The sequence below is a fragment of the Salvelinus namaycush genome, chromosome 7 (genome assembly GCF_016432855.1).
Source record: "Salvelinus namaycush isolate Seneca chromosome 7, SaNama_1.0, whole genome shotgun sequence".
NCBI lineage: Eukaryota > Metazoa > Chordata > Actinopteri > Salmoniformes > Salmonidae > Salvelinus > Salvelinus namaycush.
This window is the reverse complement of record NC_052313.1, coordinates 51,180,837-51,201,163: the sequence shown is the minus strand read 5'-3', so window position 1 is coordinate 51,201,163 and position 20,327 is coordinate 51,180,837. Positions and strand designations below refer to the sequence as shown.

Sequence of the window (20,327 nt, the reverse complement as noted above, 5' to 3'; positions counted from 1 at the left end):
GGGGTCAATGTGTTTGTTTCAGTCTACAGTTGACCTTTGTTAGTTTCACCCTCTGACTGTTGGGGTCAATGTGTTTGTTTCAGTCTACAGTTGACCTTTGTTAGTTTCACCCTCTGACTGTTGGGGTCAATGTGTTTGTTTCAGTCTACAGTTGACCTTTGTTAGTTTCACCCTCTGACTGTTGGGGTCAAAGTGTTTGTTTCAGTCTACAGTTGGACTGGAGAGGGTAACTGAAAGGATTGAAGTGTTGGATAGACTGACTGGTCACCTAGCTTTGTGATGAGGATGGGGGAGTAATTGCTGGTTGACAATAATGGGAAAGGGGGAGTGGATGCTAGGAGGCCTCACCTTAATTAGACAGCTGAAGGATGGAGGGAACGAGAGAAAAGAGGAGAGGGGAACAGCCAGCCATCCCAGGCACGCCATCATTCCACAGACACACGACCAGCTCCTCAGCGCCCAGCCCTACGATACACTTAACATCAGCGTACCTCATGACAAATGCCCAGCTAGTAATAATTCAACAGAAGGCCCAGCGTGCCTCACGGAGGGGAGAGAGAACAGAGATAAGCTTTTATGGGAATAGATTAGTCTTGTTCCCCTAAGAAAGGGCAGCAGTAACAGATTTAAAATTAGACCAGACAGGGCTTTTAATCTGGACCGGGGTGCAGGTGTGGGGGGGGTGAGGCCCACCCTCCAGAAAGCGGTGGGATTGGGCCCCAGGGACCAGAGGGGACAGGGGCCCGCACAGGATAATTATCCCCCAGGGTAGAGGTGTGCTGGGGCTCTCCCGGTGTCTGTGTGCGTTTGCTTGGATGTGTGTGTGCGTGCACTTTTGTGCGTGCTGCCTGTGAGTGCTGTCCCAGACGAAGAGCTGTAGATGGCCTGGGTCTTGGTGAGGTCTATTTAATCTGTTAGTTAACTATCTGGTCCTTCCCTCTTGGTGAGGTCTGTTTAATCTGTTAACTAGCTGGTCCTTCCCTCTTGGTGAGATCTATTTAATCTGTTAGTTAACTAGCTGGTCCTTCCCTCTTGGTGAGATTTATTTAATCTGTTAGTTAACCAGCTGGTCCTTCCCTCTTGGTGAGGTCTGTTTAATCTGTTAGTTAACTAGCTGGTCCTTCCCTCATGGTGAGGTCTGTTTAATCTGTTAGTTAACTAGCTGGTCCTTCCCTCTTGGTGAGGTCCATTTAATCTGTTAGGTAACCAGCTGGTCCTTCTCTCTTGGTGAGGTCTGTTTAATCTGTTAGTTAACCAAACTGGTCCTTCTCTCTTGGTGAGGTCTGTTTTAATCTGTTAGTTAACTAGCTGGTCCTTCCCTCTTGGTGAGGGCTGTTTAATCTGTTAGTTAACTAGCTGGTCCTTTTCTCTTGGTGAGGTCCATTTAATCTGTTAGTTAACTAGCTGGTCCTTCCCTCTTGGTGAGGTCTGTTTCATCTGTTAGTTAACTAGCTGGTCCTTCTCTCTTGGTGAGGTCACACACACACACACACACACACACTTATCTGACAGGCAGGGACCACAGCGTAAACGTTCAAAATAATTGGCTTCCTACATTGTAATTCCTCTGTAAAAAGGGAGCTGCCCTTGATTAAATTAGACCCTGATAGACATTCATTTTTACATGACTGGCTGCTTACTATCTCTCCCCGTAATCCTGTCCCCAACTAGGTTAACAAGGCTTCCAATTTACTATTGACATTAAACTGGCTGACGAGCCAATCAGAGAGCCATTCATCCCAGGCTGGATGCAGTCGTCGTGAGGAGGGATGCTAATAAGGGAAGACTAAGGGTCTATTATTTATGGCTGACTCATCAGATGATCTGGTCAACGAGATGACCTCATCTAGGGTTTCATCCCCCAATTTAATAATGAAGAAATGCATAATAATGTGTGTCTGGCTGTGAGAGTCCCTCTCTCCCTCTGTCTGTCTGTCTTTCACCCCCTCTGTCTGTGTCTGTCTCTCTCCCTCTGTCTCCCTCTGTCTCTCTCTCTCCCTCTCTCTCCCTCTGTCTTTGTCTTTCCCTCTGTCTGTGTCTCTGTCTCTCTCCCTCTCGCCCTCTGTCTGTGTCTCTCTCTCCCTCTGTCTGTCTCTGTCTGTGTCTCTGTCTCTCTCCCTCACTCTCCCTCTGTCTGTGTCTCTGTCTCTCCCTCTCGCCATCTCTCTCTCTCCCTCTCTCTCTCTGTCTCTCTCTCTCTCTCTCTGTGTCTCTGTCTGTCTCTCTCTCCTTCTGTCTGTGTCTCTCTCTCTCCCTCTGTCTGTGTCTCTGTCTCTCTGTCTCTCTCCATCTGTCTCTCTCTCCCTCTCTCTCCCTCTGTCTGTCTGTGTCTCTGTCTCTCTCCCTCTCTGTGTCTCTGTCTTCCTCTCTCTCCCTCTGTTTCTCTCTCCCTCTCTCTCCCTCTGTGTCTGTATTATCTCTCTCTCATTTTCTCATTCCTGAAGCACAGATTAGTCTGTATATGGATAATAAGTGAAGTGGTAGGTAGCTAGGCCTTTCTGTAATTGCCGTATTTGTCCGCAAATTGCTCATGAAAAAGCGAGTTCTCCTTGTTGTCTTGGTAATGTGTTCAGACTGATTTGGTTCACTGTTAGTACAGACCGTGGCTGGTAAACATTTTAAACAAACCATAACAGATCTAGCAGGGGCTAATTGAGAAGAAATGTCTTATTTACTCCCAATTTAATTGAATAATCCCACTGTTTGATCGTTTGGAAATGAGATCAAGTTAATTATGTCTGAAACCTAGACAGGCTGTATTTATCTGTTATGTATGTATCAATTGTTTATTTAATTTGATTGTCCCATAAAGATTGATGTCTACATGCAGCAGTCCTATGTGCTGTCCTTAACTTAGTTGAGAAATATTCATACTTGGAAATAAAAAGATCCTTTGCGATTTAAACCACTTGAATCTGAGCCGTAATGACGTGACTGTTTCTGGGAGGGTGACGTTATGCACCATTGGAGCTGTGGAACTGTTCTGTTTCAGCCAGGTCCCCTGTGAGGAGCTTCAGAAAAGGGGTAAAAATGTCCGTTAAACACCTTCTAATCCCACTCATCTGCATCGGGGCTAATATGAACAGAAATGTCAATGGGTCTGAACTCTCTCAGGACTTCCTGGTCGGGTCGCAAGGTAGGTAGGCAGCCAGGTTTGTGCTCAGCCAGACACTGTCCCTCTCCCCTTTCTCCCTCTCCCTTTCTCCCATCTCTCCCTCTTGACCTTTCCCCTGTTATCTGCTCTGTATGCCACTACTGGAGTGTTGCTCTGTCTCTCTCTACCTACACCTCTCTCTCTCCTTCCCTCTCTCCCCCTCCCTTCCTCCCTCCCCCCCCCCTCTCTCTCCTTCCCTCTCTCCCCCTCCCTTCCTCCCTCCCCCTCTCTCTCTCTCCTTCCCTCCCCCTCTCTCTCTCCTTCCTTCCCTCCCTCTCTCGATCTGCCTCCCTCCCTCTCTCAATCTCCTCCCCTCTCTCTTCCCCTCTCTCTCTCCCCCTCCCTCCCTACCTCCCTCCTTTCCTCTCTCTCTGCTCTTCATGCCACTACTGGACCATTGTGATCCAGCTGAGGGCACTTCCCATCAGCTTTGCCCATTTTCCCCCAGCCAGCCAATCAGGGAACAGTATCAGGCCAGGCAAAGGCCCAGTAACAGAGACACTAATCTGCTCATCATAAAAAAAGCGCTGAGCTTAATTATCTGTGACTATCCAAGGGCAGCTAACGACCAAAGTGTAATTGATTTCAGACCCCTTGTTTTGAGGGGGGTCTAGGGTATTTTTACCTTGTAAGACAATAGTATCTATCTGCTCTCTATTTTACAGCTATTCTGTCTGTCTACCTCTTCTTTCTGTGGTACCATGTGTACCTTTTTCCCTCTTCCCTCTCTGTATGTGTTGTTCCCTCTAGTGACTACCTCTCTCCTCTCTGTATGTGTTGTTCACTCTAGTGACTGACTACCTCTCTGTATGTGTTGTTCCCTCTAGTGACTACCTCTCTGTATGTGTTGTTCACTCTAGTGACTACCTCTCTGTATGTGTTGTTCACTCTAGTGACTACCTCTCTGTATGTGTTGTTCACTCTAGTGACTACCTCTCTGTATGTGTTGTTCACTCTAGTGACTACCTCTCTGTATGTGTTGTTCACTCTAGTGACTGACTATCTCTCTGTATGTGTTGTTCCCTCTAGTGACTACCTCTCTGTATGTGTTGTTCACTCTAGTGACTACCTCTCTGTATGTGTTGTTCCCTCTAGTGACTACCTCTCTGTATGTGTTGTTCACTCTAGTGACTACCTCTCTGTATGTGTTGCTCCCTCTAGTGACTACCTCTCTGTATGTGTTGTTCACTCTAGTGACTATCTCTCTGTATGTGTTGTTCCCTCGAGTGACTATCTCTCTGTATGTGTTGTTCCCTCGAGTGACTATCTCTCTGTATATGTTGTTCACTCTAGTGACTACCTCTCTGTATGTGTTGTTCCCTCGAGTGACTATCTCTCTGTATGTGTTGTTCACTCTAGTGACTATCTCTCTGTATATGTTGTTCACTCTAGTGACTACCTCTCTGTATGTGTTGTTCACTCTAGTGACTACCTCTCTGTATGTGTTGTTCACTCTAGTGACTACCTCTCTGTATGTGTTGTTCACTCTAGTGACTACCTCTCTGTATGTGTTGTTCACTCTAGTGACTACCTCTCTGTATGTGTTGTTCACTCTAGTGACTACCTCTCTGTATGTGTTGTTCACTCTAGTGACTACCTCTCTGTATGTGTTGTTCCCTCTAGTGACTACCTCTGTATGTGTTGTTCCCTCTAGTGACTACCTCTCTCCTCTCTGTATGTGTTGTTCCCTCTAGTGACTACCTCTCTATGTGTTGTTCCCTCTAGTGACTACCTCTCTGTATGTGTTGTTCACTCTAGTGACTACCTCTCTGTATGTGTTGTTCACTCTAGTGACTACCTCTCTGTATGTGTTGTTCACTCTAGTGACTACCTCTCTGTATGTGTTGTTCACTCTAGTGACTACCTCTCTGTATGTGTTGTTCACTCTAGTGACTACCTCTCTGTATGTGTTGTTCACTCTAGTGACTACCTCTCTGTATGTGTTGTTCACTCTAGTGACTACCTCTCTGTATGTGTTGTTCACTCTAGTGACTACCTCTCTGTATGTGTTGTTCACTCTAGTGACTACCTCTCTGTATGTGTTGTTCCCTCTAGTGACTACCTCTCTGTATGTGTTGTTCACTCTAGTGACTACCTCTCTGTATGTGTTGTTCACTCTAGTGACTACCTCTCTGTATGTGTTGTTCCCTCTAGTGACTACCTCTGTATGTGTTGTTCCCTCTAGTGACTACCTCTCTCCTCTCTGTATGTGTTGTTCCCTCTAGTGACTACCTCTCTGTATGTGTTGTTCCCTCTAGTGACTACCTCTCTGTATGTGTTGTTCACTCTAGTGACTACCTCTCTGTATGTGTTGTTCACTCTAGTGACTACCTCTCTGTATGTGTTGTTCACTCTAGTGACTACCTCTCTGTATGTGTTGTTCACTCTAGTGACTACCTCTCTGTATGTGTTGTTCACTCTAGTGACTACCTCTCTGTATGTGAGCCTGTGTGTATGGTCTGGTGATCTCACCCTGGTCTTAGTCTCCTCAGGTTGTACTGGGGAGCTGTCCAGGTGACAGATTCCTCCTGCCAGACCTCATTACCTGGGAGTCAGTGGAACCCTAACGAGTTGAAACGAGTCCTAACGAGCTGAATTAGAGAGGGCTAATTAGGCCAAAGGAGAGGGCCACTCTGCTCACTCACTGACTGACTGACGACGCTGTGTGTGTGTGTGTGTGTGTGTGTGTGTGTGTGTGTGTGTGTGTGTGTGTGTGTGTGTGTGTGTGTGTGTGTGTGTGTGTGTGTGTGTGTGTGTGTGTGTGTGTGTGTCACTGACTGAGGACTTCAGTCCAACCTGGTTCCTCTCACTGCTCTGCCACAGTTCCATTCTGTAATGAATGGTTGTGGTATTCCTGAGGTCCGTACGTCTCAGAGCAGAGCAGAACCAGCACCACACTGTTACAATGGGAATATGATACGGATGTTATTGTGTTTGTTAACAAGGATGTCTGCTCTCTTTGTTAAGAGATAAAGATGACCATGTTGAGAAATGTCTCATGATGTTGTGATGTTGTTGGAGGGCATCGAATAACAGCCCTTTACGGTAATGATGCTGGAAATGATCATGATGAGGAATGTCTCATGATGATGTGATGTTGTTGGAGGGCATCGAATAACAGCCCTTTACGGTAATGATGCTGGAAATGATCATGATGAGGAATGTCTCATGATGATGTGATGTTGTTGGAGGGCATCGAATAACAGCCCTTTACGGTAATGATGCTGGAAATGATCATGATGAGGAATGTCTCATGATGATGTGATGTTGTTGGAGGGCATCGAATAACAGCCCTTTACGGTAATGATGCTGGAAATGATCATGATGAGGAATGTCTCGTGATGATGTGATGTTGTTGGAGGGCATCGAATAACAGCCCTTTACGGTAATGATGCTGGAAATGATCATGATGCGGGTGATGACAGTTATGATAATGCTGGTAATTTTGGACATTGGTAATAAGGTCAACTTCATTTTAGGTGGAAAACAAAGATACATTATTTTGTCACTTAATGAATCACTGCGTGTCAAAATAATTTAATCACTTTAATAGGCAACAATATCCATCAAATATAAATGATCATTTGGTAATACCATAATGGTAGATAATGAATATTGTTGTGATTTAGTATGATGTGGGACTCTTGTATCCAGGGTCTATGTTGGGGTCGTAGACCCCCTCCCTCCCCCTGGTCGTAGTGGCAGTGGAGAGCAGCTGGTGGCCAGTCACGGTCGAACGGCCCAGTGGAGTGGACGGCTGTCAGAGTTGACCAATCAGACGGGGCTCTGCCTGGGGGTCTGGGGGAGACAGGAAACTACTGGGCCTGTGTGTAAACATACTGCAACAAAGAGACTGGCCAGGGAGAACCAGCACACACACACACACATAGAAATAATACAAACACAGACTCATGCACCTAAAAGAGGCAGGAAATGACAGATATCTATTCTTCAGCTCCTGTCTCCAGTTGGCCCCAGCTGAGTCAGAGACTGACACCAGCCCCCCCTGTTTATCCCCGGGTAACCCCAAACAAGCACATTCCTCACCCCACTGTTTCCAACGGCGACAGAACCCCACTGTCGCTCCTCTCCTGCGGGGGCGGAAGTAAACAGTCCCACTAACAACCTCCTAACACAGGCTAATGAAGCTGTCAGTCAAACCTGTCCGCTGTTATATTAACCAAGGGGTTTGTCATGGGTTTCACTGACGCTTGTAACACACACTAACACACAGCGCCATGTATTTACCATTCACCACTGCTTCTCAACCTACAGTACAGAGAGAGCAAACCAGGTTGTACATGTATGGGCTTCCTCTCTCTCAGGGTCGAATATATTTACCTAAGTCATTATCATGATAATAATGTGTTACTGTCGTCTCACATGAATGCACTAATGGGAAACGTTGAAGTGTGTGTGTGTTGTGGTCGGGGGCATTTCTGGTGAAAGGCTCATTGCGTTCGGACATGTTGGAGCCCTCGCTGGCATGACCTGTAGTGTTTCATTAGACTGGCTAGGAAATCTGCCTCCTGTGATTATTATTTACACACACACACACACACACTCTCCCCCTTCGTGTTCCCTTTTTAAGCATTTGCTGTAGGTGGTGAGAGAGAATAGGGGTTGTGGGGAGTGTGTGTGTGTGTGTGTGTGTGGCTGCATCCTGTGTGAGAGTGTGTCCCTGTCAGTCTGTCTGAGCAGGACCTGTGGTTAATTATCTTCATAGTGCTCCGTGGTGCTACAGCCTATCCCCTAATCCAATGTGATAAGTGAGACAAACATGGTGGAACAGTGAGCTGCAGTCAGACAGGTACCTCTCTTAGACACACAGAGAGAGGGAGGGGGGCACACACACACCCTCAGGCACACACACCGCCCTCCCCAGCTATTGTCAGAGAGCCTTTCTGAGCAGCTAATTAGTCCAATTAGCCTTTCTAGTTTCCAAACTGCTCTCAATACTCTAACCAGAGGATAATGGTAGCATGCTGCCCCTTAATGCCCTTCAAGATGAACACCACATTGGGTTGGAAAATCACTTAGTAATGGATTCATTCTCAGTAGTGTATCTTCTCATTCAGGGGGGAAATAGTGTCGCTATGTGCTTGTCAGTAGGGTATACCAGCAGTGTTGTTGGGGGGGGGGGGGTTGTCACGTGTTGGGGAGGCTGTTGTAGGAGGGGTGGACATCCATCCTGTGCTCGTGTGTGAATGTGGACACTTCCTCTTCTCCCTTACAATGCTGTGCTGTCACCATCGCACCCTGAGTGTGTCCGTTCATATTGTGTCCAACATGACCACCTGTCAGGCGCCGTGTGTGTGTGGGTGTCTGGGCCCTTGTCTCTGCCTCCGGGCTCCAGCCCATAGCAACTCTGTCCTGGAGAAGACTCAGGCTCCAGCCCATAGCAACTCTGTCCTGGAGAAGACCCAGGATCCAGCCCATAGCAACTCTGTCCTGGAGAAGACCCAGGCTCCAGCCCATAGCAACTCTGTCCTGGAGAAGACCCAGGCTCCAGCCCATAGCAACTCTGTCCTGGAGAAGACCCAGGATCCAGCCCATAGCAACTCTGTCCTGGAGAAGACCCAGGATCCAGCCCATAGCAACTCTGTCCTGGAGAAGACTCAGGATCCAGCCCATAGCAACTCTGTCCTGGAGAAGACCCAGGATCCAGCCTATAGCAACTCTGTCCTGGAGAAGACCTAGGCTCCCGCCCTTAGCAACTCTGTCCTGGAGAAGACCCAGGCTCCAGCCCATACCAACTCTGTCCTGGAGAAGACTCAGGCTCCAGCCCATAGCAACTCTGTCCTGGTGAAGACCCAGGCTCCAGCCTATAGCAACTCTGTCCTGGAGAAGACCCAGGCTCCAGCCTATAGCAACTCTGTCCTGGAGAAGACCCAGGATCCAGCCCATAGCAACTCTGTCGTGGTGAAGGAAGACCCAGTCTCCAGCCCATAGCAACTCTGTCCTGGTGAAGGAAGACCCAGGCTCCAGCCCATAGCAACTCTGTCCTGGAGAAGGAAGACCCAGGCTCCAGCCCTAAGCAACTCTGTCCTGGAGAAGACCCAGGATCCAGCCCTAAGCAACTCTGTCCTGGAGAAGACCCAGGATCCAGCCCATAGCAACTCTGTCCTGGAGAAGACCTAGGCTCCAGCCCATAGCAACTCTGTCCTGGAGAAGACCCAGGCTCCAGCCCATAGCAACTCTGTCCTGGAGAAGACCCAGGATCCAGCCCATAGCAACTCTGTCCTGGTGAAGACTCAGGCTCCAGCCCATAGCAACTCTGTCCTGGTGAAGACTCAGGCTCCAGCCCATAGCAACTCTGTCCTGGTGAAGGAAGACCCAGGCTCCAGCCCATAGCAACTCTGTCCTGGAGAAGACTCAGGCTCCAGCCCATAGCAACTCTGTCCTGGAGAAGACCCAGGATCCAGCCCATAGCAACTCTGTCCTGGTGAAGGAAGACCCAGGATCCAGCCCATAGCAACTCTGTCCTGGAGAAGACCCAGGATCCAACCCATAGCAACTCTGTCCTGGAGAAGACCCAGGCTCCAGCCCATAGCAACTCTGTCCTGGTGAAGACCCAGGCTCCAGCCCATAGCAACTCTGTCCTGGTGAAGGAAGACCCAGGCTCCAGCCCATAGCAACTCTGTCCTGGTGAAGACTCAGGCTCCAGCCCATAGCAACTCTGTCCTGGTGAAGGAAGACCCAGGCTCCAGCCCATAGCAACTCTGTCCTGGTGAAGGAAGACCCAGGCTCCAGCCCATAGCAACTCTGTCCTGGAGAAGACTCAGGCTCCAGCCTATAGCAACTGTCCTGGTGAAGACCCAGGATCCAGCCCATAGCAACTCTGTCCTGGAGAAGACCCAGGCTCCAGCCCATAGCAACTCTGTCCTGGTGAAGGAAGACTCAGGCTCCAGCCATAGCAACTCTGTCCTCTGGGGAAGGCATGCGTGCCAGGAAGCAGTGAAGTGCTGCCTCCGCATTTCCTCCACACACACCCAGAGAGACGAGGGCCCAGGCCCCTGCCGAGACCCTCCCTGCCCCACCCCTCCCTGGGGCTTTGTCCTGGGGCTTTGGCCCGTGTACCTCCGCCCAGCCTCCTCACTCTCTCCCCGGGACAGGCAGGAAGACCAGGGACATTCCGTCCTGCTAGGCTAGCCCCCGACCAGAGAGGGTAATATGGCAGGCAGGCCCCCATACCTAGGTTACACCCCCTCAAACACACACACACAACCAAACGCAACACAGTGAGTCTATTCTCTGGGGAGAGAGTTAATGAGATTCTACTGGGTTCCCACACCTCTAAAACTCTCCATCTATTTGTATTTGTCTGTCTCTCCCCCCTCCTCCTGTCTGTCTCTCCCCCCTCCTGTCTGTCTCTCCCCCTTCCTCCTGTCTGTCTCTCCCCCTCCTCCTCTCTGTCTCTCTCCCTTTCCCTCCATCCTTTCTGTATAACCACAGAAGTTAGTGAATGAACATGCTCCTTCCTGGCCTATAGCTACTTTGAGTAAAGTTTAGCCAGAAACTAATTTCTGACATTTTGATATTAGCTAGATGTTTGTCAGGTGTGTGTGTGTGTGTGTGTGTGTGTGTGTGTGTGTGTGTGTGTGTGTGTGTGTGTGTGTGTGTGTGTGTGTGTGTGTGTGTGTGTGAGCAAGCGTGTGTGTGTGTGTGTGTGTGTGTGTGTGAGCAAGCGTGTGTGTGTGTGTGTGTGTGAGCAAGCGTGTGTGTGTGAGCAAGCGTGTGTGTGTGAGCAAGCGTGTGTGTGGGTTGAGTAAGGGCACTCGGTGTGTGTGTGTGTGTGATGATGCTCAGCCACGGTTGCAGTGGTTTGAAGAAAAAGGAAATCGTTGCCGGGGGTTGAGCCCAGTCATCCCGTTGCCGAGGCTTTGATTAAGAAGGATGTCGCAGGGCATCGATCCCCAGGGCTATAGATTGACTATTTTTATCATCCGTCCGTCTGCCCCCCTCTTGCTCTGATAAAACGCTTTCTCCTGCAGAGAGAGAGCGAGACCCTCCACACGCGGCTAATTTGTAATTACTTCCGTCAATGGGTCTGTTTGAGGTTAACCCCCTGAGACACCCTAAGGTCTCATCACTCATCTTCTGTTATGGCTGACGAGGCGACTTAGTTATCCCCTACACCTCAGACCTGTCAACATATAGGCAGTCCATAGACTGTCCTGTTGCCTTGAGAAGCCAGCATTTCATAACCCTAAGTGGTTCCCAGACAGTGAGACAGTAACCTCTGGTGGGTGACTCGGTTGCTGTCATTGGCTTTGTTGAATTTGAGGGTCTCAACAAAATTCCAAATCATTGGCAGTGTTAAAAAGGTCTTGAAACCCAGTGCACTAACAGGAGGAGGGGATATGGAAAGGTTTGATTCACACTCTACAGACAGTACCAGTCGACAGTTTGGACACACCTACTTATTCCAGGGTTTTTCTTTATTTTTACTATTTTCTACATTGTAGAATAATAGTGAGGACATCAAAACTATGAAATAACACATATGGAATCATGTAGTAACCAAAAAAGTGTAAAACAAATCAAAATATATTTTATATTTGAGGTTCTTCAAAGTTGCCACCCTTTGTTGCCTTGATGGCAGCTTTGTACACTCGTGGCATTCTCTCAACCAGCTTCATGAGGTAGTCACCTGGAATGCATTTCAATTAACAGGTGTGCCTTGTTAAAAGTTAATTTGTGGAATTTCTTTCCTCAGTGCCTTTGAGCCTATCCGTTGTGTTGTGACAAGGTAGAGGTGGTATACAGAAGATAGCCCTATTTGGTAAAAGACCAAGTCCATATTATGGCAAGAACAGCTCAAATAAGCAAAGAGAAATGACAGTCCATCATTACTTTAAGACATGAAGGTCAGTCAATCTGGGCCTTCAAGAACTTTGTGCAGTCGCTTAAACCAAGTGCTATGATGAAACTGGCTCTCATGAGGACCACCACAGGATAGGAAGACCCAGAGTTACCTCTGCTGCAGAGGATAAATTCATTAGAGTTATCAGTCTCAGAAATTGCAGCCCAAATAAATGCTTCACAGAGTTCAAGTAACAGACACATCTCAACATCAACTGTTCAGAGCAGACTGCGGGAATCAGGCATTCATGGTTGAATTGCTGCAAAGAAACCACTACTAAAGGACACCAATAATAAGAAGAGACTTGCTTGGGCCAAGAAACACTAGCAATGGACATTAGACCGGTGGAAATCTGTCCCTAGGTCTGATGAGTCCAAATTTGAGATTTTTCGTTCCAACCACCGTGTCTTTGTGAGACGCAGAGTAGGTGTGTGGTTCCCACCGTGAAGCATGGAGGAGGAGGTGTGATGGTGTGGGGGTGCTTTCTGGTTACACTGTCTGTGATTTATTTAGAATTCAAGGCACACTTAACCAGCATGGCTACCACAGCATTCTGCAGCGAATACGCCAGCACGTCTGGTTTACGCTTAGTGGGACAATCATTTGTTTTTCAACAGGACAATGAACCAACACACCTCCAGGCTGTGTAAGGGCTGTTTGACCAGGAAGGAGAGTGATTGGGTGCTGCATCAGATGACCTGGCCTCCACAATCACCTGACCTCAACCCAATTGAGATGGTTTGGGATGAGTTGGACCACATAGTGAAGGAAAAGCAGCCAACAAATGCACAGCATATGTGGGAACTCCTTCAAGCATTCCAGGTGAAGCTGGTTGAGAGTATGCCAAGAGTGTACAAAGTCATCAAGCCAAAGGGTGGCTACTTTGAAGAATCTGAAATATAAAATATATTTAGATTTTGTTTAACACGTTTTTGTTTCCATAGTTTTGATGTCTTGACTATTATTCTACAATGTAGAAAATAGTAAAAATAATGAAAAACCCTTGAATGAGTAGATGTGTCTAAATGATTGACTTTTACTGTATATCCATCTGTCTTTCTCTCTCCCTCTCTCCTGGTGTGTGAATGTAATGCTCTCTCTCAGGCCTAACCCTCCAACCAGAGTAGGTCATTACAGAGGAAGTGAGCCAGCAGTGAGGCTCCACTATACTGTGTTCTCCATATCCTGGTTAGTGGGGGACCCAGGACCCCCTGAGGGGGACTGTTTCTAGGGATACAGGACAGCTCTATATCCTCACTCCTGTCCCTCCCCTATCCTCTCCCCAGGCCACTGTGGTTCCTCTCCTTTCTAACAGGAGGATTGATGCATGGATAATCCCAATTGGGCTGAAAGGCTCTGTTTACATGGCGGGGATTAGGGAGAGATTAGCGCTATCACAGGATTAGATTGAGTAGCTGGAAACAGTTACCACTCTGAACTCACACTGCCCCGCTTCCCTCCTCTCTCGGTCTCTCTCTCCTGGTTTCTCTCTCCTGGTTTCTCTCTCCTGGTTTCTCTCTCCTGGTTTCTCTCTCCTGGTCTCTCTCTCCTGGTCTCTCTCTCAGCACTATGGGGTTAACATGGTGTCTTTCTCCTTCACAGATAAGGCTAGTTAACATACTCCTAGTTAACCCACTCTTCCATTCACTTTTTTACCATCTGAACTCAAGGCTCTTGCTAAGAATGGTCCTGTGGTTCCCAAAGCGACCCCGCAGATATCCCTGTAACAGTCAGTAGATATCCCTGTAACGGTCAGCAGATATCCTTGTAACAGTAGATATCCCTGTAACAGTCAGTAGATATCCCTGTAACAGTCAGTAGATATCCCTGTAACGGTCAGTAGATATCCCTGTAACGGTCAGTAGATATCCCTGTAACGGTCGGCAGATATCCCTGTAACAGCCAGCAGATATCCTTGTAACGGCCGGCAGATATCCCTGTAACGGTCGGGAGATATCCCTGTAACGGTCGGCAGATATCCCTGTAACGGTCGGCAGATATCCCTGTAACGGTCGGCAGATATCCCTGTAACGGTCGGCAGATATCCCTGTAACGGTCGGCAGATATCCCTGTAACGGTCGGCAGATATCCCTGTAACGGTCGGCAGATATCCCTGTAACGGTCGGCAGATATCCCTGTAACGGTCGGCAGATATCCCTGTAACGGTCGGCAGATATCCCTGTAACGGTCGGCAGATATCCCTGTAACGGTCGGCAGATATCCCTGTAACGGTCGGCAGATATCCTTGTAACGGTCGGCAGATATCTCTGTAACGGTCAGTAGATATCCCTGTAACGGTCGGCAGATATCCCTGTAACGGTCGGCAGATATCCCTGTAACGGTCGGCAGATATCCCTGTAACGGTCGGCAGATATCCCTGTAACGGTCGGCAGATATCCCTGTAACGGTCGGCAGATATCCCTGTAACGGTCAGCAGATATCCCTGTAACGGTCAGCAGATATCCCTGTAACAGTCAGCAGATATCCCTGTAACAGTCAGCAGATATCCCTGTAACAGTCAGCAGATATCCCTGTAACAGCAGATATCCACACTGCTAGGTGAAGTAGAACTATGGTGAACGTCCCCCTTCTGTCCTATGTGTTCCTTCTCCAGGGAGGAGTGTGACTAGATGAACAGGTGGAGAAGGTAACGTCACAAGATGATGTTAAGATCCTGAACGTTCCTCTTAACCACTACTCTGTGTATTTCTCTCTCTCAGGGAGGAGCGTGAGCGTTGGATCCGGGCTAAGTACGAGCAGCGGTTGTTCCTGGCGTCGCTCTCGGGGGTGGACCTATCCCTGGGCCAGCAGCTGCTGAGGGCCACAGCCGAGGAGGACCTGCGCTGCGTCATCCTGCTCCTGGCTCACGGCTCCCGGGAGCAAGTCAACGAGACGTGTGGAGAGGGAGACGGACGCACCGCCCTTCACCTGGCGTGCCGCAAGGGCAACGTGGTCATCACACAGCTCCTCATCTGGGTGAGAGAGAGGGCGGTACCAACAGGATCTTACACGTCCATGGTTCCTCACCCTGAGTGTTGTCTATAGACCAAGATGTTGCCATGTCAAATAACTCTATCTTTCCCTCTCTCCTCTCTCCCTCATCCCCCTCTCTCCTCTCTCCCTCGTCCCCCTCTCTCCTCTCTCTCCAACCCTCTCTCCTCTATCCCATCCCTCTCTCCTCTCTCCCATCCCTCTCTCCTCTCTCCCCTATCCCTCTCGCCCTCATCCCCCTCACTCCTCTCTGCTCTCTCCCCATCCCTCTCTCCTCTCTCCAGTACGGGGTGGATCTGATGGCGAGGGACGCCCACGGTAACAGCGCGCTGGCGTACGCACGGCAGGCCAGCAGCCAGGAGTGTGTTGACACGTTGCTGCAGTACGGCTGTCCCGATGAACGCTACCCACTTATTGCCACGCCCAACCTGTCCCGACGCAACACCAACCGCAACAACAGCTGCAGCAGCACGGGCAGCACCGCACTCATATAAACACTACCGCCCCCTTCAGGAGGCCTCTGGGTACTGCGGCTCGCAGGATATTAACAGGCTAAACACACATTGTGACATTGTATGCATATTACACACTCAAACTCCTGACTGAAAAAACTCCTGACTGACATTTTTGGAAGTGAGGGGCTTGGAGAGAGTCTGAATTGGGAGAAATGACTGAACTCTTTTGGGAACCACTACTTCTGCACTCCTTGTCTTAGAGCCCTCGTTGACCTCTTACCCTCTCCACTCTGCCACTAATCTCACACAGAAGACACTAGCACTCCTGTTGTAGTTGCCGTTGATGAAGCCCTCTGTCCTTTTGGCTCTCTGCCCCACATCATGATGACCCCCCCCCCCCCCCTGCGCTTCGGTCCAATTGTCAATTTCCTCACAAGGCCCTCCCCTGTAAAAGCATGGGGGCAGGAGGTGGCTTGGCGTTACTTCCGGGTGGAGTCAGGTCACCGGCTTCCCTCACTGCTATCTACCTGGCTGCATGTAGCCCTAAGCATGATGGGACATGGGGAGGAGGTGGCCAAAATCACGTGAAAAGCAGCGACACCCCCTTCTCATATACCCTCTATTGACTCCGATCTGCAATCTGCTCCCAGCTTCAACCCAGGCCACACACACACTATATCACTGCTATATCAGCTGTATAGAAACAGAGGCCTGCAGGTTTGGAAAGACTTTGGATGTTTGAAGAGGGCCTCTGTAGCATGTTGGGGAAGGGGGGGTTGCTTTTCGCTTAAGTTATGGGAGCTCTACCTTATAACATGAGAACTACAAAGAACTACGAAGAACTACAAAGAACTACAAAGAACTACAAAGAACACTGATCAACTGAACAGAACTCCTCTTCTGCTCTGCTTCTTTAGTTCTCCACATAATCAGTGTTTCCCCTTTCTTCTCTTCAGTAAATTGTGATCTCTCTCTCCTCCTGTGGATGTTTTTTTTTTTTATGAAATGTGAAACAAAAATATCTTCTTGTATAAACATTTTAAGAAAGTGAGAGAAAAAAAATTCCTAAATATCCGATATTCCTTCTAAATAAAACAGAAAGTGTGATAGCATGTCAGACACTTTCTCTGTTGAATTAAAGAAAGGTTGTTCATCACGTCCAAATTGTGTATATCTCATTGTGAATTGCTGGACCAATGAATCAGTTCCACAGAGAAGTGAGTTTGTCATATATATTAGAAGCCACTTGCTAGGTGTAAAAAGCGTGTATGTATTTCCAGGCTCAGGGACCAGAGACTGTCAATTCTCCCCCACAATTCCAGTCGCCTCAACAACAGTCTTAGATTTACATTTCATCCGTTCAGAAGAACAGTCCACCTACAGAATGTATAGGAAGCCTCATGATGCGTCGTACCAGACCATCAGCCTTCTTCAGGATGATCATAGGGTCCACTCAACCCACACAGAGACCAAGGGAAAATGTTTCATTTTTCCTGTTTTATCCTTCTGCATATTATTCTGCCTTTTCTTTACTTTTATCAGGTCATCAAATACACTGTATCTGCTGTTTCAGCTGGAAACACATGATAACGTATTGTTGCGTAGTGATAGGCAGAGGATGGGAGGAAATGGATAGGACTCATGTTCCTGTTGATTACTTAGGTGTGGTGCAGCTATCAGTTGTCAGGTCCATACTCCCATTCACTAACGCTGATATACAACTGATCCAGGAACAGCATCCACGGTGTAAATGTAGCACTATTTATACTAGATGGGCTCATCAGTGTTAAATGTATTTAATGTAATCTAAGAAGACGTTTGTCTGGCAGTTCAACCCATGATGGGCTGTCAGCTTTTGTAGAATATTTATGATCTGATGGATACTGTTTCTTCATTGAATTAGACTTTTCTGATTCGGAGAAGAGTTCTTAATTTGGGCCCCCTCTGAGTTTTCCCCTTGTCAAGTTGACTGACATCATATATGACATCATTGGTCAAGATAGACTCTGGGCCGCCTCCCATCGGGTCTTCTGAGGTACTCGGCATGCGTTTCCTCCATCCTCTGTCTGTCATTGGATATCCATGTCTGTTGCTCCCCAACCAATCATACAGTCTCTGCCTCTTGAATCTCTTCGGTTGCGTCCTGAATGGCACCCTATTCTCTTGAACAGTGCACTACTTTTGACCCGCGCCCATAGGATTCTGGTTAAAAGAAGTGCACTATGTAGGGAATAGGCTGCCATTTGGGATGCATCCTATCTGCTCAGTGACTCAATAGGAAGGGCTTCTCTGGGTCTGGAATCCTACTGTGTGTAAATAATATTTTACTTGTCTCTTCCTCTATCGCTTTTCTTTCTCTCTTTTTGAAAAGCTCTTTTGGTGGTGATGTCATGATGTATCTGCAGGAAGCAGGAAGTTCTTTACTCTGAGAGCGTCGTGTTCTCTCTGGGGTTTGAGTGGAGATTTGCTGATGCCCATGTGTTTTTATTGGAAGAAATCAGCCAGTGATGGGTTGACTGAACGATACTGGAATGTTTAGCATCAGGGGCTCTCCTCCTGTCCCTCTTCCTGTTGCCAACGTCTCTGCTCTGCACAAGTCCCTCTGCCTGTTCTTCAACCTTACTGTGTGTGCGTCCTCGTGTGTGATATGAGTCTTTCTCCCCCAAACCATTCCTAAGCATCAAATGCTCCCGTATTTATGATTGCTTTTGCCCTTGATGTTACCTCCCGTGTGTGTGTGTGTGTGTGTGTGTGTGTGTGTGTGTGTGTGTGTGTGTGTGTGTGTGTGTGTGTGTGTGTGTGTGTGTGTGTGTGTGTGTGTGTGTGTGTATATAAACGCCTAATATAAGTAGTGACTCCTGCCTCACCTGTACAGGTATTAAAGCAATATGGAGGACAGGTATTGATATCCATGCTAACAGTGGTGTTTCTGTTCTACACACACCTTGCAATACCTGCGTACGCTGTAGACAAGCCCATACATCACACACACGCTTCTGTGTCCGATAGAAATGTGAAAAGAGCTAAACATGTTGAGTGTGATTAACATGAGAAGTGCTGAGACAACCGGAGTTGTCCACAGGCAGCCATGAACACTAACGTGAACCTGACCAAACCTTTATTGAATCTTATTGTTGCAGTAGCAGAAATAGCAGCGTTAAACCTCTCCCTCGTCACTAGAGGGGTTCTCCCCCTCAATAACACTTGTGAGGTTTTGACTGAGGAGAAGACAAAGTCCTTTTATTTATGACAAGACGATGCACTACGTATTCAGTTTGATGGTCTCTCTTCAGTCCTCTCCTCACAAAGTCTTTCCTGTAGAACACTTTTGCATGGCTGGATGTTTGTGTAGATCCCTGGTCTCTTCCCTCATAATGTCTGCTGGCCTGAAACAGTTCCTGTCTCAGCCCCTGGCTCTCACACTAGTGGGAGATATGAGGAGGTTTAACATCGTATTGGACACAATCCTCATTGGTGGTCAAGCTGCTCTCCTTCCCCCTCTGAATCAGCCAGTGGAATTCATTATTAGCCAATAGTGTGAGCTGTCCTCCCTTATAGTTGGGTTCAGGAAGCATCAAAAAACTAGCCTGGAATCCAGAAGATATCATTTGTTTCATTGGTGAAACGGAGCATGTCAGTTTGGTTTCCAGGCTATCTAGAAGCTACTTTTTACACGTGAGACATGTATCAGTGTGACCCCTGCCAGGGAGAAGAGCACTATGGTGGACGGGGGACACATCACCATGTCAATCAGTCTGCTGTTACTTTAGTACCATTAAACCGGCCACAGCTCTCCCTTCTATACATGCCAGTCGACACATCATCAGCACAGCGTTCACCACATGTACATAGATGTAAACAACAAACGCTAATAAACAAACTATGGTCATTTGTTTTTGTTTATTTGGTTCCAGTGTGTATTTGGTGACCTCTTTGTCGTTGGTCATTCATCCTGTATGTAGCTACCCAACCCGAGACGACTGCCAGTCAAATGGTTTAATATGGTTCTAATGCTGTCTAGATATGGAAGAAGACCTCTCTTCTCATAACTGCTTGGGTTTCGTTCAGTTATCAGTCTAGTTCATCCACCTTGATTGTGACCTATCAGCATCAAGCAGGGTTATTATTACAATTGTCATTGGTCTCCTAATTATTATTGTTATTATTATTGTTCTATTGAGTTTGTGTCATCTGTACAGTACCGTGTTGAAACATGATACCTAATACAGTCTTCTGCTGTAATGTGTCTCTTTTCAATAAAGACTAAATATGCTTCTTAATATAACTGTTGTCTGTTAAATCAAAACATGGATAACGGGTGGGAACTGGGGAGATGGATATGTTGGGGTGGGAACTGGGGAGATGGATATGTTGGGGTGGGAACTGGGGAGATGGATATGTTGGGGTGGGAACTGGGGAGATGGATATGTTGGGGTGGGAACTGGGGAGATGGATATGTCGGGGTGGGAACTGGAGAGATGGATATGTCGGGGTGGGAACTGGGGAGATGGATATGTCAGGATGGGAACTGGGGAGATGGATATGTCGGGATGGGAACTGGGGAGATGGATATGTTGGGGTGGGAACTGGGGAGATGGATATGTTGGGGTGGGAACTGGGGAGATGGATATGTTGGGGTGGGAACTGGGGAGATGGATATGTTGGGGTGGGAACTGGGGAGATGGATATGTTGGGGTGGGAACTGGGGAGATGGATATGTTGGGGTGGGAACTGAGGAGATGGATATGTTGGGGTGGGCCTGGAATTAAGCTGTGTGCATGCTTGTGTGTGTGTGTGTGTGCTAGTGTACTTCTGGGCTGTCTGCATGCTCCAATGTGCTTAGGTGTGTATGTGTCTATGC

The 20,327-nt window shown here is 47.9% G+C and overlaps 1 protein-coding gene across 1 annotated transcript; it reads left to right on the top strand.

The window, feature by feature from the left end:
• The first annotated feature begins 3,030 nt into the window (after positions 1-3,030).
• LOC120050818 lies at positions 3,031-19,742 on the top strand. The gene is made up of 6 exons (XM_038997349.1): positions 3,031-3,136; positions 5,578-5,668; positions 6,809-6,950; positions 10,072-10,322; positions 14,741-14,996; positions 15,296-19,742. Exons 1-6 carry the CDS (start codon positions 3,031-3,033, stop codon positions 15,503-15,505), a joined length of 1,056 nt encoding a protein of 351 aa, XP_038853277.1. The 3' UTR covers positions 15,506-19,742.
• Positions 19,743-20,327: the final 585 nt, after the last annotated feature.

What these genes read in the sequence shown, in the direction of transcription:
- LOC120050818 (XM_038997349.1), top strand. Translation starts at nt 3,031, where the DNA reads ATGTCCGTTAAACACCTTCTAATCCCACTCATCTGCATCGGGGCTAAT. An exon ending in CTTCCTGGTCGGGTCGCAAG is followed by an intron (nt 3,137 to 5,577) that starts GTAGGTAGGCAG and finishes TGTTCACTCTAG; the next exon opens with TGACTACCTCTCTGTATGTG. An exon ending in CTAGCCCCCGACCAGAGAGG is followed by an intron (nt 10,323 to 14,740) that starts GTAATATGGCAG and finishes TCTCTCTCTCAG; the next exon opens with GGAGGAGCGTGAGCGTTGGA.